Below are 26,182 nucleotides of genomic sequence, written 5' to 3'. Positions count from 1 at the left end.
CGCCAGCGCCTGTGCTGCTAACTCGGGCCGCCGCGCCGCTGGGCTCCGGCCTGTGAGCACCTCGCGGAGAGCCGCTCCGAGCGAGAGGGGGGGCCGAGGGAGGCTGCTTCGCGCGTCACGCAGGGAGAGAGGGGGGGCGAGGGAGAGAGAAGGCCTTCTTTTCAGCTTTTTGGGGTGGGGGGGGTGGGCGGGGGGAGGTGGAGGACCGGCACAGCCCGATCTCCTCCTCGTCCTCTCCGCCGACCGCGTCCGCGTCCGCGACGTGGGGAGGGACCTGTCCGCCGAGCCGAGCCCGGCCGAGCCGAGCCCTGCCGAGCCGCAGCGCGGGTCTCCTCTCCCTCTCTCTCTCTCTCTCCGGCGTCGGGGGGCTGCGTCTGAGAGTTTCGCTGTTCCCCGCCTCCTCCGGGGCTTGTGGGACTCCTTCCGTCTTCTTGTCCGGGCTTTTCCCAAAACAAAGCCACAACGAGACCGGCATTCCGGGCGCCGGGGGTGTTTCAGGGGAGGTCAGGCTGGGATTGACGGATTCTCCTGTGGACTAAGCCAGCCTGGTTCCCTGCCCCCACTCGCCTGCCTTCCCCATCCCAATCCGTGCAACACAACGGCCCCTTCCACCTCCTGCCTGCTGGGATATTCCTCGGATCTCTGGCTGGATACTCCGTGCTTTCCGGGCTGCAGCAGCGCTGATTCCAGGGGAAACCACGGACAGTTGGTAGCATCATCGTTTCATTCTGTGAGTAGAGCTGTTCTCCGGGGCTGCGTGTGTGTACCAGTGTGCGAGTGTGAGTGCGAGTCTGTCTGTATTGGTCTGTGTATCTGTGTCTTTGTGTCAGGGAGTGCGTGCATCGGTCTGTGTAGCAGTGTTGTTAGTCAGTGTGTGTTAGTGGACAGTGTGTGTGTGAATCAGTGTCAGGGTGTAGCAGTGTTGTTAGTCAGTGTGTGTTAGTGGACAGTGTGTGTGTGAATCAGTGTCAGGGTGTAGCAGTGTTGTTAGTCAGTGTGTGTTAGTGAACAGTGTGTGTGTGAATCAGTGTCAGGGTGTAGCAGTGTTGTTAGTGTGTGTTAGTGAACAGTATGTGTGTGAATCAGTGTCAGGGTGTAGCAGTGTTGTTAGTCAGTGTGTGTTAGTGAACAGTGTGTGTGTGAATCAGTGTCAGGGTGTAGCAGTGTTGTTAGTCAGTGTGTGTTAGTGACCAGTATGTGTGTGAATCAGTGTCAGGGTGTAGCAGTGTTGTTAGTGTGTGTTAGTGAACAGTGTGTGTGTGAATCAGTGTCAGGGTGTAGCAGTGTTGTTAGTCAGTGTGTGTTAGTGAACAGTATGTGTGTGAATCAGTGTCAGGGTGTAGCAGTGTTTGTGTATCAGGATGAGAGTGTAGCAGTGTGTGTTAGTGTGTATCAGTGTACAGTATGTGTGTGTATCAGGGTGAGAGTGTAGCAGCGTGTGTGTTTCAGGGTGAGAGTGTAGCAGTGTGTGTGAATCAGGGTGAGAGTGTAGCAGCGTGTGTGTATCAGGGTAAGAGTGTAGCAGTGTGTGTTGGTGTGTATGAGTGTACAGTATGTGCGTGAATCAGTTTCAGGGTGTAGCAGTGTGTGTTGGTGTGTATGAGTGTACAGTATGTGCGTGAATCAGTCTCAGGGTGTAGCAGTGTGTGTGAATCAGTGTAAGAATGTTGCAGTGTTTGTGTATCAGTAAATGAGTGTGCTTGAACTAGTGTAAAAGTGTAGCAGTGTCTGTGGATCAGTGTGTGTTAGTGTTTTTCAGTGTATGAGTGTGTGTAAATCAGGGTAAGAGTGTAACATACTGTGTGAGTTACTGTTAGTGAGCACATGAGCACGTGTGTTTGAAGTAGTTTCTCTGTCACTGTAGGCAGGTTTATATCAGTGTGTGCGTAAATTACGTGTGTGAGTATTTGTGTGTAAGTATGTATTGGAGAACAAGGGAAAAGTTACAACAAGAGGCCTTTTGGCACATCTTAACCATTTGGTAATTAGTAGTTAATTGATCCCAGGGTGTCATCCAGCTGATTATTGAAAGCAGTCAGGTTATGGTCTCCAACAACATGGCTGGGCAGCTTGTTCCACGCTCCCACAGCCCTTTGTGTAGGAAGTGTCTCCTGTTCTCAGTTTTAAACGCACGCCCCTATGGTTTCCACTTGTGTCCTCTGGTTCGTGGCTCACTGTCGATCCTGGAGAAAGCTGCCGGTTTGACTTTGTCGAGGATTTTGAGGATTTTGACTATTTGAATCCTTTTCACCGCAGTTTTCTGTGTTCAAGACTGAAAGCATTCAGCTCCCTAGCCTAGCCCCCAGCATGCACCGGGCCGCTCCTCCCTGGAGGGACTCCAGGGCAGCCATGTCTCGTTTGTAACCTTGGTGAGCAAAGTTGCACACGATCTCCTGAGCTAAAGGTCATGCCAAAGAATCGTACAGCTTCGACGCACCAGCCCTTGGTTTCGATTCTTCATTTTAACTGTATCTTCTAACATGTTGTTTCACTCTTTATTATACGATAGTGGGTCCACATCTGGTCTAGGCTGTCCTGGTGTGTTTCAGTGAAGTCTTGCTGACAGCAGTCTCTGACTGACAGCCCTGTCACACCTGGAGCGGATCAGACTGCTGAACACTGGGAGTCTGACTGACAGCCCTGTCACACCTGGAGTGGATCAGACTGCTGTACACTGGGAGTCTGACTGACAGCACTGTAACACCTGGAGTGGATCAGACTGCTGTACACTGGGAGTCTGACTGACAGCACTGTAACACCTGGAGTGGGTCAGACTGCTGTGCAAAGCAGTTACAGGGCTGTCAGTCAGACTCCCAGTGTTCAGCAGTCTGATCCACTCCAGGTGTGACAGGGCTGTCAGTCAGACTCCCAGTGCGCAGCAGTCTGATCCGCTCCAGGTGTTACAGGGCTGTCAGTCAGACTCCCAGTGTACAGCAGTCTGATCCGCTCCAGGTGTTACAGGGCTGTCAGTCAGACTCCCAGTGTTCAGCAGTCTGATCCACTCCAGGTGTGACAGGGCTGTCAGTCAGACTCCCAGTGCGCAGCAGTCTGATCCGCTCCAGGTGTTACAGTCCTATAGCGTGTCAGGAGTGTGTAGGTACTGTGACAGTAGTGTGTAGCTTGTGTGTCAGGAGAGTGCAGCCTGTTTGGAAGTGATAAGCTATTTGATCTGAGGATCTCCAACAGCCAGCCCTTGAAAGAAGCCAGAGTATGAACTTCAACAGAATGGCCTTGTAGCTTGTTCCATACTTCAGCCACCCTTAGTGTAAAGTTGTTCCCCCTGGTCTCAGATGTAAATACACGGTCACGTATGTCTTCACTAACAGTTGGCCAGTGCCGTGTTGGTAGTGTTGCCAGTGTTTCGTGTTAGTGGTGTGATGTTGGTGTGGCAGGACCATGTTGGCAGTGAGTCAGTAGTGTGTTGGTAGCGTGTCAGGAGCGCGCCAGGGGCATGTTAGTAGAGTGCTGGTGGTGTGTTAGTAGTGTGTGGGCAGCATGTCAGTAGTGCGTTGGAGGCGTGAATAGTAGTGTGATGTTGGCGTGTCGGATCCGTGTTGGTAGCGTGTTGGTAGCGTGTCAGTACATGGAGCCTCCTGTAGAGCAGGCAGTCTGTTCTAAACCACGCAATCACTCAGGCTGGAGCACCAGGATTTAAATATAGAGCTCTCTGCCTCCCACGCCCTCTCTCCCACTCCCTCTCCCTCTCTTGGCTCTACCTGCTCCTCTCTCTATATTTATAAGACGCCGTGCTGTGGGCCTGTCTGTCTCTCCTCGGGACTGCTTTCCACTCGGCCTCCATCCCTGTTTTCTCCTCTCCTTGCTGGCCAGATCGCCTCCCTTATTCCCTGTCCCAAGAAAGAAAAGCAAGAAAAAATAATAAAATTAACATAAAATAAAATAAAATCCACAGACATTTACAACAAAGACATATCATAAAATATTTACATATACTGTAAACATATTGAGCATTACTGGGAGACAGACTCACTGTTCCACAGGCTGGGACAGGAGATCACACACTGGGCTGCCAGTTCAACTGAGTTCCTCCTCCCTCTCCCAGTAGGATTGGGACCTGTTGTGATTCTGGCAGGTGAGGGAACTCTGGGATTAGATTTCTGAATTTGGGGAAGAATGTCTCTCTAATCCCAGAGTGTCTGTCACAGTGCAGTAGGAAGTGCACCTCTGTCTCCATTTCTGTCTCTACTCTCCCTGCAGTATCTCTCTCTCTCCTGTCTCTCTCTCCTATGTCTCTCTCTCTCCCCTGTCTCTCTCTTTCCAGTCTTCTCTCTCTGCAGTATCTCTCTCTTCCCGTCTCTCTCCCGTCTCTCTCTCTCCCCTGTCTCTCTCTAACCCCTGTCTCTCTCTCTCTCCTGTCTCTCTCTAACCCCTGTCTCTCTCTCTCTCCTGTCTCTCTCCCGCTCTCTCCCCCTGTCTCTCTCTTCCTGCCCCCCCCTCCCCCCGTGGCTCTCATGATTATTCAGGCAGTGGGGTATTGATTGTGCGGGGGCCTGTGACACCCCGCTCCCGGGCAGATTAATAGACGGGCCTCCTGCAGAGGAGGGGGCTGTGGCTGACACCCTCCCTCCACAGAGAGGCGATGTCGCTCTCTCTGCGCCCGGCAGTGTGACGCTGCCACTCCCTCTCCGACCTGCTCCTGTTGCCACGGCAGCAGGCTTCAGGGCAGAGCGAGAGACAAAACCGTACAGGTCACAGACATAGACACAGACACAGCCGCTGTCCTGCTGCCCACAGAACTACAGAGATCCACTGTGCAGGCTCTGTTACCTGCACTGTGAGAGCGCTGAGGTTTACCACACTGTTACTGCACTGGACTGCGAGAGCACTGAGATTTACCACACTGTTACTGCACTGCACTGTGACAGTGCTGAGGTTTACCACACTGTTACTGCACTGGACTGCGAGAGCACTGAGATTTACCACACTGTTACTGCACTGGACTGTGACAGTGCTGAGATTTACCACACTGTTACTGCACTGCACTGTGACAGTGCTGAGATTTACCACACTGTTACTGCACTGGACTGCGAGAGCACTGAGATTTACCACACTGTTACTGCACTGCACTGTGACGGTGCTGAGATTTACCACACTGTTACTGCACTGGACTGTGACAGTGCTGAGATTTACCACACTGTTACTGCACTGGACTGTGACAGTGCTGAGGTTTACCACACTGTTACTGCACTGGACTGTGACAGTGCTGAGATTTACCACACTGTTACTGCACTGGACTGTGACAGTGCTGAGATTTACCACACTGTTACTGCACTGGACTGTGACAGTGCTGAGATTTACCACACTGTTACTGCACTGCACTGTGACGGTGCTGAGATTTACCACACTGTTACTGCACTGCACTGTGACGGTGCTGAGATTTACCACACTGTTACTGCACTGGACTGTGACAGTGCTGAGATTTACCACACTGTTACTGCACTGGACTGTGACAGTGCTGAGATTTACCACACTGTTACTGCACTGGACTGTGACAGTGCTGAGATTTACCAGACTGTTACTGCACTGGACTGTGACGGTGCTGAGATTTACCACACTGTTACTGCACTGGACTGCGAGAGCACTGAGATTTACCACACTGTTACTGCACTGGACTGTGACGGTGCTGAGATTTACCACACTGTTACTGCACTGCACTGTGACGGTGCTGAGATTTACCACACTGTTACTGCACTGGACTGCGAGAGCACTGAGATTTACCACACTGTTACTGCACTGCACTGTGAGAGCGCTGAGATTTACCACACTGTTACTGCACTGGACTGTGACAGTGCTGAGATTTACCACACTGTTACTGCACTGGACTGCGAGAGCACTGAGATTTACCACACTGTTACTGCACTGCACTGTGACGGTGCTGAGATTTACCACACTGTTACTGCACTGGACTGTGACAGTGCTGAGATTTACCACACTGTTACTGCACTGGACTGTGACAGTGCTGAGATTTACCACACTGTTACTGCACTGGACTGTGACAGTGCTGAGATTTACCACACTGTTACTGCACTGGACTGTGACGGTGCTGAGATTTACCACACTGTTACTGCACTGGACTGCGAGAGCACTGAGATTTACCACACTGTTACTGCACTGGACTGTGACGGTGCTGAGATTTACCACACTGTTACTGCACTGCACTGTGACGGTGCTGAGATTTACCACACTGTTACTGCACTGCACTGTGACGGTGCTGAGATTTACCACACTGTTACTGCACTGGACTGCGAGAGCACTGAGATTTACCACACTGTTACTGCACTGCACTGTGAGAGCGCTGAGATTTACCACACTGTTACTGCACTGGACTGTGACAGTGCTGAGATTTACCACACTGTTACTGCACTGGACTGCGAGAGCACTGAGATTTACCACACTGTTACTGCACTGCACTGTGACGGTGCTGAGATTTACCACACTGTTACTGCACTGGACTGCGAGAGCACTGAGATTTACCACACTGTTACTGCACTGGACTGTGACGGTGCTGAGATTTACCACACTGTTACTGCACTGGACTGTGACAGTGCTGAGATTTACCACACTGTTACTGCACTGGACTGTGACGGTGCTGAGATTTACCACACTGTTACTGCACTGGACTGTGACAGTGCTGAGATTTACCACACTGTTACTGCACTGCACTGTGACAGTGCTGAGATTTACCACACTATTACTGCACTGGACTGTGACAGTGCTGAGATTTACCACACTGTTACTGCACTGCACTGTGAGAGCGCTGAGATTTACCACACTGTTACTGCACTGGACTGCGAGAGCACTGAGATTTACCACACTGTTACTGCACTGCACTGTGACGGTGCTGAGATTTACCACACTGTTACTGCACTGCACTGTGACGGTGCTGAGATTTACCACACTGTTACTGCACTGGACTGTGACGGTGCTGAGATTTACCACACTGTTACTGCACTGGACTGCGAGAGCACTGAGATTTACCACACTGTTACTGCACTGCACTGTGACGGTGCTGAGGTTTACCACACTGTTACTGCACTGGACTGCGAGAGCACTGAGATTTACCACACTGTTACTGCACTGTGACGGTGCTGAGATTTACCACACTGTTACTGCACTGTGACAGTGCTGAGATTTACCACACTGTTACTGCACTGGACTGTGACAGTGCTGAGGTTTACCACACTGTTACTGCACTGGACTGTGACGGTGCTGAGATTTACCACACTGTTACTGCACTGCACTGTGACAGTGCTGAGATTTACCACACTGTTACTGCACTGGACTGTGACAGTGCTGAGATTTACCACACTGTTACTGCACTGGACTGTGACGGTGCTGAGATTTACCACACTGTTACTGCACTGGACTGTGACAGTGCTGAGGTTTACCACACTGTTACTGCACTGGACTGTGACGGTGCTGAGATTTACCACACTGTTACTGCACTGCACTGTGACAGTGCTGAGATTTACCACACTGTTACTGCACTGGACTGTGACAGTGCTGAGATTTACCACACTGTTACTGCACTGGACTGTGACGGTGCTGAGATTTACCACACTGTTACTGCACTGCACTGTGACAGTGCTGAGGTTTACCACACTGTTACTGCACTGGACTGTGAGAGCACTGAGATTTACCACACTGTTACTGCACTGGACTGTGACGGTGCTGAGATTTACCACACTGTTACTGCACTGGACTGCGAGAGCACTGAGATTTACCACACTGTTACTGCACTGTGACGGTGCTGAGATTTACCACACTGTTACTGCACTGTGACAGTGCTGAGATTTACCACACTGTTACTGCACTGGACTGTGAGAGCACTGAGATTTACCACACTGTTACTGCACTGGACTGTGACGGTGCTGAGATTTACCACACTGTTACTGCACTGGACTGTGACAGTGCTGAGATTTACCACACTGTTACTGCACTGGACTGCGAGAGCACTGAGATTTACCACACTGTTACTGCACTGGACTGTGACGGTGCTGAGATTTACCACACTGTTACTGCACTGCACTGTGACGGTGCTGAGATTTACCACACTGTTACTGCACTGGACTGCGAGAGCACTGAGATTTACCACACTGTTACTGCACTGGACTGTGACGGTGCTGAGATTTACCACACTGTTACTGCACTGGACTGTGACAGTGCTGAGATTTACCACACTGTTACTGCACTGGACTGTGACAGTGCTGAGATTTACCACACTGTTACTGCACTGGACTGCGAGAGCACTGAGATTTACCACACTGTTACTGCACTGGACTGTGACAGTGCTGAGATTTACCACACTGTTACTGCACTGGACTGTGACGGTGCTGAGATTTACCACACTGTTACTGCACTGGACTGTGACAGTGCTGAGATTTACCACACTGTTACTGCACTGCACTGTGACGGTGCTGAGATTTACCACACTGTTACTGCACTGCACTGTGACGGTGCTGAGATTTACCACACTGTTACTGCACTGGACTGCGCACCATGTCTGCACCAGTCCTGGGTCACTCTGTGTGTGAACTGCTGAGCTGTGACCTGGTGTCCCTGCAGATCTCAGAGAGCTGACTCTGAGAGTCTCTGACACAGTGTCATTCCGATCTTCGCTTGTCTGGCACAACAACTGGCCTCCTTAGAGAAACGTGCAGAGCTGTACAGATTCACAGACTGATGGACGGAGAGATTAAACCAGCCCCTGCCCGCCTGTCTTTCATGGGTCTGTGTGTCTTTCTGCTGTGTGTTATTGTGGTCTGTGTCGATGTGTGTGTCAGGGAATTATTGTGGTGTGTGTCAGTGAATTATTGTGGTGTGTCAGTGCGTTATTGTAGTCTGTGTCAATGTGTATATCAGTGAATTATTGTGGTGTGTATCAGTGTGTTATTGTGGTGCATGTCAGTGCATTATTGTGGTGTGTCAGTGCGTTATTGTAGTCTGTGTCAATGTGTATATCAGTGAATTATTGTGTGTGTCAGTGTATTAAGTGTGTTATTGTAGTCTGTCAATGTGTATATCAGTGAATTAATGTTGTGTGTGTCAGTGTGTTATTGTGGTGCGTGTCAGTGAATTATTGTGGTGTGTGTCAGTGTGTTATTGTGGTGCATGTCAGTGAATTATTGTGGTGTGTGTCAGTGTGTTATTGTGGTGCATGTCAGTGAATAATTGTGGTGTGTGTCAGTTTGTTATTGTGGTCTGTGTCAATGTGTATATCACTGAATTATTGTGGTGTGTGTCAGTGTGTTATCGTGGTGCATGTCAGTGAATTATTGTGGTGTGTGTCAGTGTGGTGTTGTGGTGCATGTCAGTGTTTTATTGTGGTGCATGGCAGTGAATTATTGTGGTGTGTGTCAGTGAATTATTGTGGTGTGTGTCAGTGAATTATTGTGGTGCGTGTCAGTGTGTTATGGTGGTGTGTGGCAGTTTGTTATTGTGGTGTGTGTCAATGTGTTATTGAGGTCTGTGTCGGTGTGTTATTGTGCGGTGTGACAGACCACAGTGACCCCAGTGTAGTAACACAGCACTACGGTGCGACAGACCACAGTGACCCCAGTGTAGTAACACAGCACTTTGGTGTGAGAGACCACAGTGACCCCAGTGTAGTAACACAGCACTCCGGTGTGAGAGACCACAGTGACCCCAGTGTAGTAACACAGCACTCCGTTGCGAGAGACCGCAGTGACCCCAGTGTAGTAACACAGCACTTCGGTGTGAGAGACCACAGTGACCCCAGTGTAGTAACACAGCACTCCGGTGTGAGAGACCACAGTGACCCCAGTGTAGTAACACAGCACTCCGTTGCGAGAGACCGCAGTGACCCCAGTGTAGTAACACAGCACTTCGGTGCGACAGACCACAGTGACCCCAGTGTAGTAACACAGCACTTCGGTGCGACAGACCACAGTGACCCCAGGGTAGTAACACAGCACTCCGGTGCGAGAGACCACAGTGACCCCAGTAACACAGCACTCTGGTGTGAGAGACCACAGTTCTCTCCCCTCCAGCACTCTGAAGGAATGTCTCTCTCTGTCTCCTCTTCTTTGGGAGAATTTCACATGGTGTTAACACTCGTTGCTGACAGCCAGGTTAAAGATACAGCAGCTCCTTTCTCTCTCTCCCCGTCCCTGTCTCTCTGACTCACTGCCTGGGGCTGCAGGCTGTCTCTCTCCCTCTGTCTGAGTCTCTCGGTCTCTGTTGGTAATTAAGATCTCCGATTTCACGGCTTTCGTTCTCACAGTTGCAGTGGTACAGATTCTCTGCATGGTCACCATGAGCACTGCCAAAACCCAGCACCAGACATACTGCACACTGCTACACCGACACACACTGTGGGTGTACTACTGAGACACACACACACGGTGATGGTGTACTACTGAGACACACACACACGGTGATGGTGTACTACTGAGACACACACACTGTGGGTGTACTACTGAGACACACACACACTGTGATGGTGTACTACTGAGACACACACACTGTGGGTGTACTACTGAGACACACACACACGGTGATGGTGTACTACTGAGACACACACACTGTGGGTGTACTACTGAGACACACACACACACTGTGATGGTGTACTACTGAGACACACACACACAGTGGTGGTGTACTACTGAGACATGGTGATGGTGTACTACTGAGACACGGTGATTGTGTACTGCTGAGACACACAGTGATGGTGTACTGTTGAGATACACACGGTGATGGTGTACTACTGAGACACACAGTATTGGTGTACTGTTGAGACACACACGGTGATGGTGTACTACTGAGATACACACGATGATGGTGTACTGCTGAGACACTGTGATGGTGTACTACTGAGACACACACACACTGTGATGGTGTACTACTGAGACACACATGGTGATGGTGTACTACTGAGACACACACACATGGTGATGGTGTACTACTGAGACACACATGGTGATAGTGTACTACTGAGACACACACATGGTGATGGTGTACTGTTGAGACACAGCACTATTCACTGGCACACATAGGTACCACATGGTGTTATGACTGTAGAAACATTTCGTTGAGAGATTGATGAGAGAGCAGTTTTCTGTACATGCTAAAGAATTATGTACACGCGTACACTGTTATGAAATTGCTTTGGCCATATTGATATTGTTTGTGGCCACAGCAGCCCTTAAGCTGAGCTGGAGCGAGGTCAGAGATCAAAGGTTAAATGGCCAGGTCTTAGAGGTCAGAGGTCAGCGTGCGGGTCACACAGTCACAGACGTCCTGTCAAAAAACAACTGTGACAGTTACTGCTTCTGCCTCCTAGTGTAGCGTTCAGGACCGATGAATATTCCCATTCCTGGGGTCTCTTCTTGTGTTCAGGAAAGAGTAATGACCTGTCCTGTCCTGCAGGTGGCAGAGCAGGGCCTCCAGACGACCATTCTCCATGAGGAGCAGTGGAAGATGCCGGCTCTGCCAGCACTGCTGCTGTCGATTCACTTCCTCTTCCTGTTGCTGACCATGGTCCAGCCCCGTTACAGCCAGGCTACTGTCCTGTCCTCTCTGAGAATAGGTGAGTCGCACACTACACAACCACACACAACCGCTACACAGTCATACAGCCTGAAGCATCCTGTCCTCTCTGAGAATGACACCACTACACAACCACACACAACCGCTACACAGTCATACAGCCTGTAGCATCCTGTCCTCTCTTGACACACCTGTACAAGAGCTACACAGCTCTGACTCTGACCCACACAAGTCAGTTCAATACAATTCAAAGAGCTTTCTTGTCATGACTGATTACAGTCTTTCCACAGTCAGAACAATTATCCCACACTCCCTTCCTCTTTCTCCTCTATCGCTCCTCTCCTTTAACACTCCTCTTTCTCTACCACCACTCCTCTCTCCACTGTCTCCCCTCTCTCAGTCACTCCTCTATCTCTTCTGTCACTCCTGTCTGCTCCCTTTCACTCCTCTCTCCTCTATCACTCCTCTTTCTGTACTGTCACTCCTCACTCTTCACACCTCTTTCTCCTCTATCGCTCACTATTCTCTCCTTTTTACTCCTCTGTGACTCCTCCTCTCTCCTCTATTACTCTTCTGGCACTACTCTCTCCTCCTCCTTCTCCTCTCTCCTCTATCTCCACCTTCTCCTCTCCCCTCCTCTCTCTCCTCTCTCCCCTCTCTCCTCTCTCTCCTCTCTCCCCTCTCTCCCCTCTCTCCTCCTTCTCCTCTCTCTCCTCTTTCCTCCTTCTCCTCTCTCCCCTCTCTCCTCCTTCTCCTCTCTCCTCTCTCCCCTCTCCTCCTTCTCCTCTCCTCTCTCCCCTCCTTCTCCTCTCCTCCTTCTCCTCTCTCCTCTCTCCCCTCTCCCCTCTCTCCCCTCTCCCCTCTCCTCTCTCCCCTCTCTCCTCCTTCTCCTCTCTCCTCTCTCCCCTCTTTCCTCCTTCTCCTCTCCCCTCTCCCCTCTCTCCCCTCTCTCCCCTTTCTCCCCTCTCTCCTCTCCTCTCCCCTCTCTACTCTCTCCTCTCCCCTCTCTCCTCTCTCCCCTCTCTCCTCCTCCTCCTCTTTCCCCTCTCTACTCTCTCCCATCTCTCTTCCTTCTTCCCTCTCTCCTCTCCCCTCTCTCCCGCTCTCCTCTCTCCCCTCTATCCTCTCCTCCTTCTCCTCTCTCTCCTCCCTCTTACTTCACCCCTCTCCTCTCTCTCTTTTTTCTCAACTTTCACTCCCATTTAAAATAACAGCACAATTCATTTTCAAATTAATTCTACTGTCATTATTATTGCCACCACTAAAATGAATATTGATATTAATACGATTATTGTTTTCAGTGCTGGAAAAGGTTGTACACTGTTTATATGAGCAGCTGTGTCGCAACCACTTCTTTCTGATTAAATTAGTCGTTAATGTACAAAGCTCTAATGAGGTAATAACACAGTTTACTGCCAACACCCAGCACACACATCTACATGACACACTCTCACTACTCCTCCCTCTCCTTGCAGTCTCTCAGTGCAGTGTTCATGTACTGGAGTGTCCAGTCAGTGTGTCTGTATTAACCCCTCTCTCTCTCTCAGTGCAGTGTTCATGTACTGGAGTGTCCAGTCAGTGTGTCTGTATTAACCCCTCTCTCTCTCAGTGCAGTGTTAATGTGCTGGAGTGTCCAGTCAGTGTGTCTGTATTAACCCCTCTCTCTCAGTGCAGTGTTCATGTACTGGAGTGTCCAGTCAGTGTGTCTGTATTAACCCCTCTCTCTCTCAGGGCAGTGTTCATGTACTGGAGTGTCCAGTCAGTGTGTCTGTATTAACCCCTCTCTCTCTCAGTGCAGTGTTAATGTACTGGAGTGTCCAGTCAGTGTGTCTGTATTAACCCCTCTCTCTCAGTGCAGTGTTAATGTACTGGAGTGTCCAGTCAGTGTGTCTGTATTAACCCCTCTCTCTCAGTGCAGTGTTAATGTACTGGAGTGTCCAGTCAGTGTGTCTGTATTAACCCCTCTCTCTCTCTCAGTGCAGTGTTAATGTACTGGAGTGTCCAGTCAGTGTGTCTGATTTAACCCCTCTCTCTCAGTGCAGTGTTAATGTACTGGAGTGTCCAGTCAGTGTGTCTGTATTAACCCCTCTCTCTCTCAGTGCAGTGTTAATGTACTGGAGTGTCCAGTCAGTGTGTCTGTATTAACCCCTCTCTCTCAGTGCAGTGTTAATGTACTGGAGTGTCCAGTCAGTGTGTCTGTATTAACCCCTCTCTCTCTCAGTGCAGTGTTAATGTACTGGAGTGTCCAGTCAGTGTGTCTGTATTAACCCCTCTCTCTCTCAGTGCAGTGTTAATGTACTGGAGTGTCCAGTCAGTGTGTCTGTATTAACCCCTCTCTCTCTCAGTGCAGTGTTAATGTACTGGAGTGTCCAGTCAGTGTGTCTGTATTAACCCCTCTCTCTCTCAGTGCAGTGTTAATGTACTGGAGTGTCCAGTCAGTGTGTCTGTATTAACCCCTCTCTCTCTCAGTGCAGTGTTAATGTACTGGAGTGTCCAGTCAGTGTGTCTGTATTAACCCCTCTCTCTCTCAGGGCAGTGTTAATGTACTGGAGTGTCCAGTCAGTGTGTGTGTATTAACCCCTCTCTCTCTCAGTGCAGTGTTAATGTACTGTAGTGTCCAGTCAGTGTGTCTGTATTAACCCCTCTCTCTCAGTGCAGTGTTAATGTACTGGAGTGTCCAGTCAGTGTGTCTGTATTAACCCCTCTCTCTGTCCAGCTGCGATCCTTGATGACCAGTCGGTGTGTGGCCGAGGGGAGCGCCTGGCCTTGGCTCTGGCCAGAGAGAACATCAACAGTGTGAGCGAGGTGCCAGCGAAGGCCCGGGTCGAGGTGGACATCTTCGACCTGCCGAGGGACTCCCAGTACGAGACCACCGACACCAGTGGGTGTTCCTGAGTCCCAGCTCGTTCACACTGTACACTCTGCCTGTCACCGGCGGCTGTACTGACCTCCTTTCTCTTCCCCCTCTCCTCTTCTCTCTCACCTCACTACATCCTTCTCTGTCTCCTCCTCCCTCTAAACCCCTCTCTCACTCCTCTCTTTTCTCCTCTCCCCTCCCCTCTCTTCGCCCCTCTTTCTGCTCCTCTCTCTCCTTGCTTTCTCCTCTCTCAGTGTGTCAGATCTTGCCGAAGGGTGTGGTCTCAGTTTTAGGCCCTGCGTCCAGCCCAGCCTCTGGGTCAACTGTGAGTCACATCTGCGGAGAGAAAGAGGTAAGAGACTGGGTCTGTCTGTGTGTGTCTGTGTCTCTGTGCCTGTGTGCCTGTCTCTGTCTGTCTGTGTCTCTGTGTGTCTGTCTGTGTGTCTCTGTGTGTGTCTGTGTCTCTGTGCCTGTGTGCCTGTGTGTCTGTCTGTGTGTCTCTGTGTGTGTCTGTGTGTCTATCTGTGTGTGTCTGTGTGTGTCTGTGTGTCTCTGTGTGTCTCTGTGTGTCTCTGTGTGTCTACCTGTGTGTCTGTCTGTGTGTCTCTGTGTGTCTCTGTGTGTCTGTCTGTGTGTCTGTCTGTGTGTCTCTGTGTGTCTCTGTGTGATAACTGTGTCCTCTCCCTCAGATCCCTCATGTGAAGATCGGTCCAGAGGAGACGCCCAGGCTGCCCTACCTGCGCTTTGCTTCGGTCAGTCTGTATCCCAGCAACGAGGACCTGAGTCTGGCCATCGGCGCCATCCTGCAGTCCTTCAATTACCCCTCTGCCAGCCTCATCTGTGCCAAGGCAGAGTGTGAGTGACCACGCACTGTACACATCATCTACTCCCACTCTACTCACACTGCACACAGCCGCCACTCTTACTCCACACACTGTACCCACTCTGCTCATACTGTAGCCACTCTCTACTCTTACTCCACACACTGTACACACTCTACTCACACTGTAGCCACTCTCTACTCTTACTCCACACACTGTACACACTCTACTCACACTGTACCCAAACCCACCCTGTACTCACCAGTACTCACCATGCACACCATGATCGCTCTGAACTCACTCTGAGCTTGTGGTGTCTCTGATCCCTCTTCCCTTCCCTCTCCTCCGCCAGCGAGCGAGAGGGCAGGTCGGTGTTGTTCCCCAGCGCTCAGTCCACGTCCCTGCGGAGAACAGGGACCTCTCTCTCTGTGAGACACGCCTGCCTGACCCCTCTGTCCCTGTGCCTCTGTCTCGCCCCGCCCAGGCCTGCTGCGACTGGAGGAGCTCGTGCGGAAGTTCCTCATCTCCCGGGATACGCTGTCGATCCGGATGCTGGATGACAGCCACGACCCCACCCCCCTGCTGAAGGAGATACGGGATGACAAAGTGGCCACCATCATCATCGACGCCAACGCCTCCATCTCCTACCTCATCCTCAAGAAGGTAAAGACAACATCTCCTGCACCAGGTGGTTATATACTCCTGCACCTGGAATAAGCTCTAATACATCTAGACTAGCGTCTCCTGCAGCAGGTGGTTATCTACTCCTGCACCTGGAATAAGCTCTAATACATCTAGACTAGCGTCTCCTGCAGCAGGTGGTTATATACTCCTGCACCTGGAATAAGCTCTAATACATCTAGACTAGCGTCTCCTGCAGCAGGTGGTTATCTACTCCTGCACCTGGAATAAGATCTAATACATCTAGACTAGCGTCTCCTGCAGCAGGTGGTTATCTACTCCTGCACCTGGAATAAGATCTAATACATCTAGACTAGCGTCTCCTGCAGCAGGTGGTTATCTACTCCTGCACCTGGATTAAGCTCTAATACATCTAGACTAGCGTCTCCTGCAGCAGGTGGTTATCTACTCCTGCACCTGGATTAAGCTCTAATACATCTAGACTAGCGTCTCCTGCAGCAGGTGGTTATCTACTCCTGCACCTGGATTAAGCTCTAATACATCTAGAATAGCAGAAGTACATCATAAAACACCCAGAAAATGGAATGCAAGGATGGGAATATAAACTTGTCTTCCAATTCTTCCTCATCAAAGACAGAGCAGCTACAGTAATTCTGCGACAGCACAGATCCTGTCTGACTCGTGCAACACATGAATCTCTCACTCCTTCACTCTCTCTCTCTCTCTCCCCCAGGCAGCGGAGCTGGGGATGACATCAGCATTCTACAAGTTCATCCTCACAACCATGGTAAGTCTCGTCACAGGACAAATTCTCTTTCACAAATTCTTTATTTGGAAGAATCGCAATAGCAGTATTTCCAGAGCTTTGATAATTAAGACAGTTCTTTTCCTCACTGTGACTGTCCCTCACTGTGACTCTCCCTCACTGTTTCAGTCTCTCACTGTGACTCTCCCTCACTGTTTTTGTCCCTCACTGTGACTGTCTCTCACTGTCTCTCCCTCACTGTGACTGTCTCTCACTATGTCTCTCCCTCACTGTGTCTCTCCCTCACTGTGTCTCTCTCTAACAATGTCTCTCCCTCACTGTGACTCTCATTCTCCCTCTCTCTTTCCCTCAGGATTTCCCTCTGCTCAGGTTAGATGACGTGGTGGATGACCAATCCAACATTGTCGGATTCTCCATGTTTAACACCAGCCATCCCTTCTATCTAGAGTTCATTCGCAGCCTCAACCTCTCTTGGAGAGAGAGCTGTGATCTCAACCCATACCCAGGACCAGCGGTGAGAGCTCTCTCAGTGCAGTGTTAATGTACTGGAGTGTCCAGTCAGTGTGTCTGTATTAACCCCTCTCTCTCTCAGTGCAGTGTTAATGTACTGTAGTGTCCAGTCAGTGTGTCTGTGTTAACCCCTCTCTCTCAGTGCACTGTTAATGTACTGGAGTGTCCAGTCAGTGTGTCTGTATTAACCCCTCTCTCTCTCAGTGCAGTGTTAATGTACTGGAGTGTCCAGTCAGTGTGTCTGTATTAACCCCTCTCTCTCTCAGTAGTGTTAATGTACTGGAGTGTCCAGTCAGTGTGTCTGTATTAACCTCTCTCTCTCAGTGCAGTGTTAATGTACTGGAGTGTCCAGTCAGTGTGTCTGTATTAACCCCTCTCTCTCTCAGTGCAGTGTTAATGTACTGGAGTGTCCAGTCAGTGTGTCTGTATTAACCCCTCTCTCTCTCTCAGCTGTCCTCAGCCCTGATGTTTGATGCAGTTCACGTTGTGGTCAGCGCAGTGAGAGAGCTGAACCGCAGCCAGGAGATCGGGGTCAAGCCTCTTTCCTGCAACTCTTCCCATATCTGGCAACACGGCACCAGCCTTATGAACTACCTGAGAATGGTCAGTACCTCTCTGTGCACGTGTGTCTCTGTCTCTCGGTGTGTCCGTCTCTCTACCTGACTGTCTCTCTGTCTGTGTGCCTGTCTGTTTGTCCACCTGTCTCTCTGTCTGTTTGCCTGTCTGTTTGTCCACCTGTCTCTCTGTTTGCTTGTCTGCCTGTCTCTATGCCTGTATGTTTCTGCACCTGTCTGCCTGTCTCTCTGCCTGTCTGTTTGTGCACCTATCTCTCTGTGTGCCTGTCTCTCTGCCTGTCTGTTTGTGCACCTATCTCTCTGTGTGCCTGTCTCTCTGCCTGTCTGTCTGCCTGTCTGTTTGTGCACCTATCTCTCTGTGTGCCTGTCTCTCTGCCTGTCTGTTTGTGCACATATCTCTCTGTGTGCCTGTCTCTCTGCCTGTCTGTTTGTGCACCTGTCTCTCTGTCTGCCTGTCTCCCTGCCTGTCTCCCTGCCTGTCTCCCTGCCTGTCTCTGACCTCCGTGCCTCGATCTCGCCCTCCCAGGTGGAGTACGACGGACTGACAGGGCGGGTGGAATTCAACAGCAAAGGCCAGAGGATCAACTACACTCTCCGCATCCTGGAGAAGCACCGCAGGGGTCACAAAGAGGTCAGCCTGGGGTCAAGGGTCTTGCCCAAGTGGGGGTGGTTAAAAAGTCAAGCATTTTTGGATTCAAAGAGGATAAGGCTCCAAAATCCTGTCTCTGTCTGTCTGAACAAACGCCTCTCCCTTTCCTCCCCCATGTGTCTCTCAGATCGGTATCTGGTTCTCCAACAACACCCTGGTGATGAACTCCACCTCTCTGGACATCAACGTGTCTGAGACCCTGGCCAACAAGACGCTCACAGTCACCACCATACTGGTAAGGGCAATGTGTGCCTGTTGGCAGGGGGCCGCCATGTTGGTGAGGTCAGGCTGCACTCTCTGCCGATGTGTGACGGCGCCGTGTCGCGCCACTGTGTGTCTGCGCAGGAGGACCCCTACGTGATGCGGAAGACGAACTACCAGGAGTTCGCGGGCAATGACCAGTACGAGGGCTTCTGCGTGGACATGCTGAAGGAGCTGGCCGACATCCTCAAGTTCTCCTACAGCATCAAGCTGGTGGACGACGGTCTGTACGGCGCCCCTGAGCCCAACGGCTCCTGGACGGGCATGGTGGGCGAGCTCATCAACAGGGTAAGCAGGCTGATGGCCTCGTTAACCCTTCCTCTGACTCTACGAGAGATCCCCCGACTGGTCTAACCCACACTCCTTCTCACCAGGTTCTGTGTCCGAATACCCTGACTCTTCGCTGTGCTTTTTCTTTATCACTGTGTAAAGCGTGCTAGGGGTTGGAAAGGCATTATGATGATGATGATGAATTGTTCTGCGTTCTACAGTTGACAGAGCTCAGAACAGTCCGGGAGCTCACGAACAGGACTCGCTGTAGGGGCGCTGTAGTACTGGGGTGGGGGACCCCGTTATCGGGGCCCTGAGACCGGGGGACGTGGTGAGGAGCTGGTGCTCAGCGCCGGGACACGCTGACCTCGTCACCAGGGCACTGAGCTGCTTCACCACACTGTCGCTGCAGCACAGAGCCCTGTCTGCAGAGAGGCGGCCGGGAATCCATTGGCAGTCATTAGCACGCTGGTTAATTAGACAGTGCGTGTTAATTAATGGAGTGTCAAGCCTCTGGGAGGCCGTCAGGGAGAGCAGTGTGACTGTGGAACAGAGGCGCAGCAGTAACCTCATCTCTCCTCCTCTTCCTCTCTCTCTCCTCCTCTCCCTCTCTCACCCTTTTCCACTCCTTCTCCTACTCTTCCTCTCCCTCTCTCACTCTCTTCCTCTCTCTCCTCCTCCTCTCCCTCTCTCACCCTCTTCCACTCCTCCTCTTCCTCTCTCTCTCCTCCTCTCCCTCTTCCTCTCCTTCTCCTACTCTTCCTCTCCTTCTCGTACTCTCCCTCTCTCACCTCCTCTTCCTCTCTCTCTCCTCCTCCTCTCCCTCTCTCTCCTCCTCTTCCTCTCTCTCTCCTCCTCCTCTCCCTCCCCCTTAGAAAGCAGACCTGGCAGTCGCCGGCTTCACCATCACTGCCGAGAGAGAGAAGGTGATCGACTTCTCCAAGCCCTTCATGACCCTGGGGATCAGCATCCTGTACCGAGTGCACCTGGTGAGGGGGGACAGGGAGAGGGGAAGAGAGCGGGGGTGGAGAAGGGAAATTAGATCTAATACCAGCCACGTTTTGCAGCTCAAAATAGACCTGAATGTTGCCCTCCAGTGGTGGCAGGAGAGATTGCAGCTCAGGATAGACCTGAATGTTGCCCTCCAGTAGTGGCAGGAGAGATTGCAGCTCAGGATAGACCTGAATGTTGCCCTCCAGTGGTGGCAGAAGAGATTGCAGCTCAGGATAGACCTGTATGTTGCCCTCCAGTGGTGGCAGGAGAGATTGCAGCTCAGGATAGACCTGAATGTTGCCCTCCAGTGGTGGCAGGAGAGATTGCAGCTCATAACAGACCCCATTGTCACCTCCTGAGAGAATCTTCATTATCCCCAAGGGGCAGTTTGTTATACAGCAGCAGACAATATAAAGAAAAACACACAAAACGAACGAACATTAGGCGTAAACGTGAGGAAGAGAATCAGCTGCTGAGCAAGGCTGCGGCCGCAGGTCTGAATGAGAACTGGGACCTGGGGGTTGTTGTTCTGGGAGAAGTGATGTATCTGCACTCTGAGGGACGTGATCGGGGTGATCAGACGAGGGCTCGGGGTGCTCCGGGACGAGTGTGACCCTGCTCTCCCCGCAGGGCCGCAAACCGGGATACTTCTCCTTCCTCGACCCCTTTTCTCCGGCGGTCTGGCTCTTCATGCTGCTGGCGTACCTGGCTGTCAGCTGTGTGCTCTTCCTGGCCGCCAGGTAACACACCTGTCTCACTGATCCAGACACACACACACCTGTCTCACTGACACACACACACCTGTCTGTCTCACTGATCCACACACACACACACCTGTCTCACTGACACACACACACACACCTGTCTCACTGATCCACACACACAGCTGTCTCACTGATCCACACACACACCTGTCTGTCTGACACACATACACACAGCTGTCTCACTGATCCACACATACCTGTCTGTCTGACACACACTCCTGTCTCACTGTCACACACACCTGTCTCACTGGCACACACTCCTGTCTCACTGGCACACACACCTGTCTATGTGACACATGCCCATCAGTCTGAAAGCAGCTGTGAGTACCCCTCTGTGCCAGTGGTGTGCTGGTGGACTGTACCAGTCTCTCCGTGTCTCCCTGTGTCCAGGCTCAGCCCCTACGAGTGGTACAATCCGCACCCCTGTCTGCGGGAGAGGAGAGACGTGCTGGAGAACCAGTACACGCTGGGCAACAGCCTGTGGTTCCCAGTGGGCGGGTTCATGCAGCAGGGCTCTGAGATCATGCCCAGGGCCCTGTCCACTCGCTGTGTCAGTGGAGTCTGGTCAGTGCGCCTCTGTCCCTCTGTCCTTCAACCCCTCTCTCTCTGTCCTCTAACCCCTCTCTCTCTCTGTGTGCTATAACCCCTCTCTCTCTGTCCTCTAACCCCTCTCTCTCTGTGCTGTAACCCCTCTCTCTCTGTCCTCTAATCCCTCTCTCTCTGTGCTGTAACCCCTCTCTCTCTGTCCTCTAACCCCTCTCTCTCTGTGCTGTAACCCCTCTCTCTGTCCTCTAACCCCTCTCTCTCTGTGCTGTAACCCCTCTCTCTGTGCTGTAACCCCTCTCTCTCTGTCCTCTAATCCCTCTCTCTCTGTGCTGTAACCCCTCTCTCTCTGTCCTCTAATCCCTCTCTCTCTGTGCTGTAACCCCCCTCTCTCTCTGTCCTCTAACCCCTCTCTCTCTCTGTGTGCTATAACCCCTCTCTCTCTGTCCTCTAACCCCTCTCTCTCTGTGCTGTAACCCCTCTCTCTCTGTCCTCTAACCCCTCTCTCTCTGTGCTGTAACCCCTCGCTCTCTGTGCTGTAACCCCTCTCTCTGTCCTCTAAACCCCTCTCTCTCTGTGTTGTAACCCCTCTCTCTCTGACCTCTAACCCCTCTCTCTCTGACCTCTAACCCCTCTCTCTGTGACCTTTAACCCCTCTCTCTCTGTCCTCTAACCCCTCTCTCTCTGTGTTGTAACCCCTCTCTCTCTGTCCTCTAACCCCTCTCTCTCTGTGCTGTAACCCCTCTCTCTCTGTCCTCTAACCCCTCTCTCTCTGTGCTGTAACCCCTCGCTCTCTGTGCTGTAACCCCTCTCTCTGTCCTCTAAACCCCTCTCTCTCTGTGTTGTAACCCCTCTCTCTCTGACCTCTAACCCCTCTCTCTCTGTGCTGTAACCCCTCTCTCAGGTGGGCCTTCACACTCATCATCATCTCCTCTTACACGGCGAACCTGGCTGCCTTCCTCACGGTGCAGCGCATGGAGGTGCCCATCGAGTCGGCCGACGACCTAGCGGACCAAACCAACATCGAGTACGGCACCATCCATGGGGGGAGCACCATGACCTTCTTCATGGTACGGTCCAGTGGAGGGGTGTCTGGTCTGAACTTCCTCTGTCTTCCTCAGTCCTCTCTTCCAGGCTTAGTGCAGTGTGGGGGTACGTCAGGCTTTGTAATGGGTGTGCTGACACTCTCCTCTCTCTGTTCCTCTCTGTCCCTACTCTCCTCTCTCCTCCTCACCTCCCTCCTCTCTCCACCCTCTCTCCTCTCTCCCCACTCCCCTCTCCCCCTCTCCTCTCTCCCTCCTCTCCCCCCGTCTCTCTCCCTTCTCCTCTCCAGAACTCGCGCTACCAGACGTACCAGCGCATGTGGAACTACATGCTGTCCAAGCAGCCCAGCGTGTTTGTGAAGAGCACGGAGGAGGGCATCGCCCGCGTGCTCAACTCCAAGTACGCCTTCCTGCTGGAGAGCACCATGAACGAGTACCATCGGCGCCTCAACTGCAACCTCACGCAGATCGGGGGCCTGCTGGACACCAAGGGCTACGGCATCGGCATGCCGCTGGGTGAGAGGGGACACGGGGGAGACACAGGGGAGAGAGAGGGAGAGACAGGGGAGAGAGAGGGAGAGAGAGGGAGAGACAGGAGAGACAGGGGAGAGACAGGAGAGAGAGAGACAAGAAACAGGGGAGAGACAGGACAGAGGAGAGGGGAGAGAGAGACATCTGTACACAGGTACCTCTGGGGTTCACTCTGTCTCCCCTGTCTGGGGGACAGTGCCCCTGTGTCAGTGCTCCCAGGTTTTCCGAGAGAGCCTGTGTCTGACCTGTGCCTCTCTCCCAGGCTCTCCGTTCCGGGATGAGATCACTCTGGCCATCCTGCAGCTGCAGGAGAACAACAGGCTGGAAATCCTGAAGAGGCGCTGGTGGGAGGGAGGGCAGTGTCCCAAGGAGGAGGATCACCGGGCCAAAGGTGAGTGTGTGTGTTATTCTACAGTGGGTACAGTACTCTGTCAGTGCGATACAGTATTATTCTATAGTGAGTACAGTACTCCGTCAGTGTCATGTAGTATAATTCTACAGTGTGTACAGTACTCACACAGTGTGTGATACAGTATTATTCTGCAGTGTGTACAGTACTCTGTCAGTGTGATACAGTATTATTCTACAGTCTGTACAGTACTCAGTCTGATGTAGTATTATTGTACAGTGTGTAAAGTACTCTGTCAGTGTGATACACTATTATTCTGCAGTGTGTACAGTGTTACATATTTATAGTTTATTATACCCTCAGGACTGGGGATGGAGAACATTGGAGGCATCTTTGTGGTGCTGATCTGCGGCCTCATCATCGCTGTTTTTGTCGCCATTATGGAGTTTGTCTGGTCAACGCGACGCTCGGCTGAGACTGACGAGGTACGACACCACAGCAACAGACACAGACATACACCAGTAGGTTGCTATGACAGCGCGCCGCCACTCTGTCATCATGTCTGTGCACTCTTCATCGTATCTGTGTTTGTGCCAGTCTGTGTGCTCTCTCTCAGTGCAGTGTTAATGTACTGTAGTGTCCAGTCAGTGTGTGTGTATTAACCCCTCTCTCTCTCAGTGCAGTGTTCATGTACTGGAGTGTCCAGTCAGGGTGTCTGTATTAACCCCTCTCTCTCTCAGTGCAGTGTTAATGTACTGGAGTGTCCAGTCAGTGTGTCTGTATTAACCCCTCTCTCTCTCAGTGCAGTGTTAATGTACTGGAGTGTCCAGTCAGTGTGTCTGTATTAACCCCTCTCTCTCTCAGTGCGGTGTTAATGTACTGGAGTGTCCAGTCAGTGTGTCTGTATTAACCCCTCTCTCTCAGTGCAGTGTTAATGTACTGGAGTGTCCAGTCAGTGTGTCTGTATTAACCCCTCTCTCTCAGTGCAGTGTTAATGTACTGGAGTGTCCAGTCAGTGTGTCTGTATTAACCCCTCTCTCTCTCAGTGCAGTGTTAATGTACTGGAGTGTCCAGTCAGGGTGTCTGTATTAACCCCTCTCTCTCTCAGTGCAGTGTTAATGTACTGGAGTGTCCAGTCAGTGTGTCTGTATTAACCCCTCTCTCTCTCAGTGCAGTGTTAATGTACTGGAGTGTCCAGTCAGGGTGTCTGTATTAACCCCTCTCTCTCTCAGTGCAGTGTTAATGTACTGGAGTGTCCAGTCAGTGTGTCTGTATTAACCCCTCTCTCTCTCAGTGCAGTGTTAATGTACTGGAGTGTCCAGTCAGTGTGTCTGTATTAACCCCTCTCTCTCTCAGTGCAGTGTTAATGTACTGGAGTGTCCAGTCAGTGTGTCTGTATTAACCCCTCTCTCTCTCAGTGCAGTGTTAATGTACTGGAGTGTCCAGTCAGTGTGTCTGTATTAACCCCTCTCTCTCTCTCTCTCCCAGGTCTCGGTGTGTCAGGAGATGCTGTCGGAGTTTCGGAACGCTGTCTCCTGTAAGAAGAGCTCTCGATCCCGCCGGCGGCGCCCCCTGGGGGTGGGGGGCGTGGGCCGCTACGGGGCCCGGCTGTCCCTGGGGGCTCCGCGGCCCCTGCGCCTCGCGCGGGAGATGCGTCTGAGCAACGGCAAGCTGTACAGCGGGGCGGGGCCCCTGACGGGCGGGGGGGGCGGCCCGGCGGAGATGGGCCCGGGGCCGCAGAGACTGCTGGAGGACCCGCTGGGGGCCAACACCACGCCCCCCCCCGCCCCCGCGCCCGCCCCACCCGCGGCCCCCCCCCGGAGCTGCGCCCACATCCGCATCTGCCAGGAGTGCCGGCGGATCCAGAGCCTGCGGCCGGGCCCGGCGTCGGCCGCCTCCTCGACCCGCTCCATCGCGCCCCCGCCGCCCCGCCTGGCGCTGGTGCCCCCCCCGCCGCCGCCCCCGCCGCCCCCCTCCTCCTCCAACAACACGGACAGCGAGGGCGCCAGCCCGGCGCCCCGACACGCCCCCCCGGGGCCCGCTGGCAGCCTGCTGGGGGACGAGGACTGAGCCGGGGCCCGGCGCTCACGCGGCCCCCCGGAGCAGAGACTCGCGGCGCCGGCCCGGCGGGCCGAGCAGACTGTACATACGGCTGGAGACCGCCTTCCTGCCGCCACAGCGCCGGCGCCACTCGACCAGTCGCTTTCTGCCTTTCCTCCTCCTCCTCTTCTTTCGTTTGGCCTGTCTTTCTTTCTGGGATTCTGTTGCCCCCGTCACTGTTTTGCTACCGAAGGACCTGAAGAAGCGCCGAGACTCGTCTCGGAGAGCTAGCGGGGTGCAGGAGCCCCCCTAGACTCTGCAGGGACTGGTCCAGAGGTCTTGGGTCGTCCTGTTGCCACGGCAATATTGGCACCTGCTACCGCAGAGACTGCAGAATGCTGGGAAGGGGTTCTGGGGTGGTGGGGGAGCAAGTAATTTGCGACTAAGGGTGTACAGTGGGTTTTTTTTTCTCAAATTTGTCCATAAATTGTGTAAAGCTGGGATGAGGGAGGGATATCGCTGCCCCTGTGGTTGGACTGTCAGTGAGAGCTGCGTCTCTCCTCCAGTGGACGGAGGAATGAACGAGGAGAACAGAGAGAGGAGAGAGAGAGACACTGGAGGAGAGAGAGAGAGAGAGAGAGAGAGAGAGAGAGAGAGAGAGCTGAGAGAACAGAGGGAGAGGGGGGAGAGAGAGAGAGAGGGCTGAGAGAACAGAGGGAGAGGGGAGGAGAGGAGGGGGAGAGAGAGAGAGAGAGAGAGAGAGGCTGAGAGAACGGGGGGGGGGGGGGGGGAGAGAGAGACAGGGCTGAGAGAACAGAGGGAGAGGGGAGGAGAGGAGAGAGAGAGAGACAGGGCTGAGAGAACAGAGGGAGAGGGGAGAGAGAGAGAGACAGGGCTGAGAGAACAGAGGGAGGGGGGGGGAGAGAGAGAGACAGGGCTGAGAGAACAGAGGGAGAGGGGAGGAGAGGAGAGAGAGAGAGACAGGGCTGAGAGAACAGAGGGAGAGGGGAGAGAGAGAGACAGGAGAGGAGAGAGGGTGGAG

The 26,182-nt window shown here is 52.4% G+C and overlaps 1 protein-coding gene across 1 annotated transcript; it reads left to right on the top strand.

Annotated features, from left to right (window-relative positions):
* The first annotated feature begins 390 nt into the window (after positions 1–390).
* Positions 391–25,790, top strand: grik5 (glutamate receptor, ionotropic, kainate 5). Its single transcript, XM_088905378.1, has 20 exons — positions 391–730; positions 11,407–11,566; positions 14,243–14,407; positions 14,638–14,735; positions 15,073–15,238; positions 15,689–15,867; positions 16,580–16,633; positions 16,965–17,126; positions 17,573–17,725; positions 18,224–18,328; positions 18,474–18,581; positions 18,692–18,895; positions 19,753–19,866; positions 20,501–20,610; positions 21,025–21,198; positions 22,082–22,247; positions 22,511–22,736; positions 23,014–23,142; positions 23,464–23,621; positions 24,589–25,790. The coding sequence occupies exons 2-20, from the start codon at positions 11,458–11,460 to the stop codon at positions 25,168–25,170; spliced, it is 3,162 nt and encodes a 1,053-aa protein (XP_088761504.1). The 5' UTR covers positions 391–730; positions 11,407–11,457; the 3' UTR covers positions 25,171–25,790.
* Positions 25,791–26,182: the final 392 nt, after the last annotated feature.

Source organism: Atractosteus spatula, chromosome 25 (genome assembly GCF_055471065.1).
Source record: "Atractosteus spatula isolate fAtrSpa1 chromosome 25, fAtrSpa1.hap1, whole genome shotgun sequence".
Classification (NCBI taxonomy): Eukaryota; Metazoa; Chordata; class Actinopteri; order Semionotiformes; family Lepisosteidae; genus Atractosteus; species Atractosteus spatula.
Note: the sequence above shows the minus strand (reverse complement) of the source record. Positions and strands in the feature narration are given on the sequence as shown.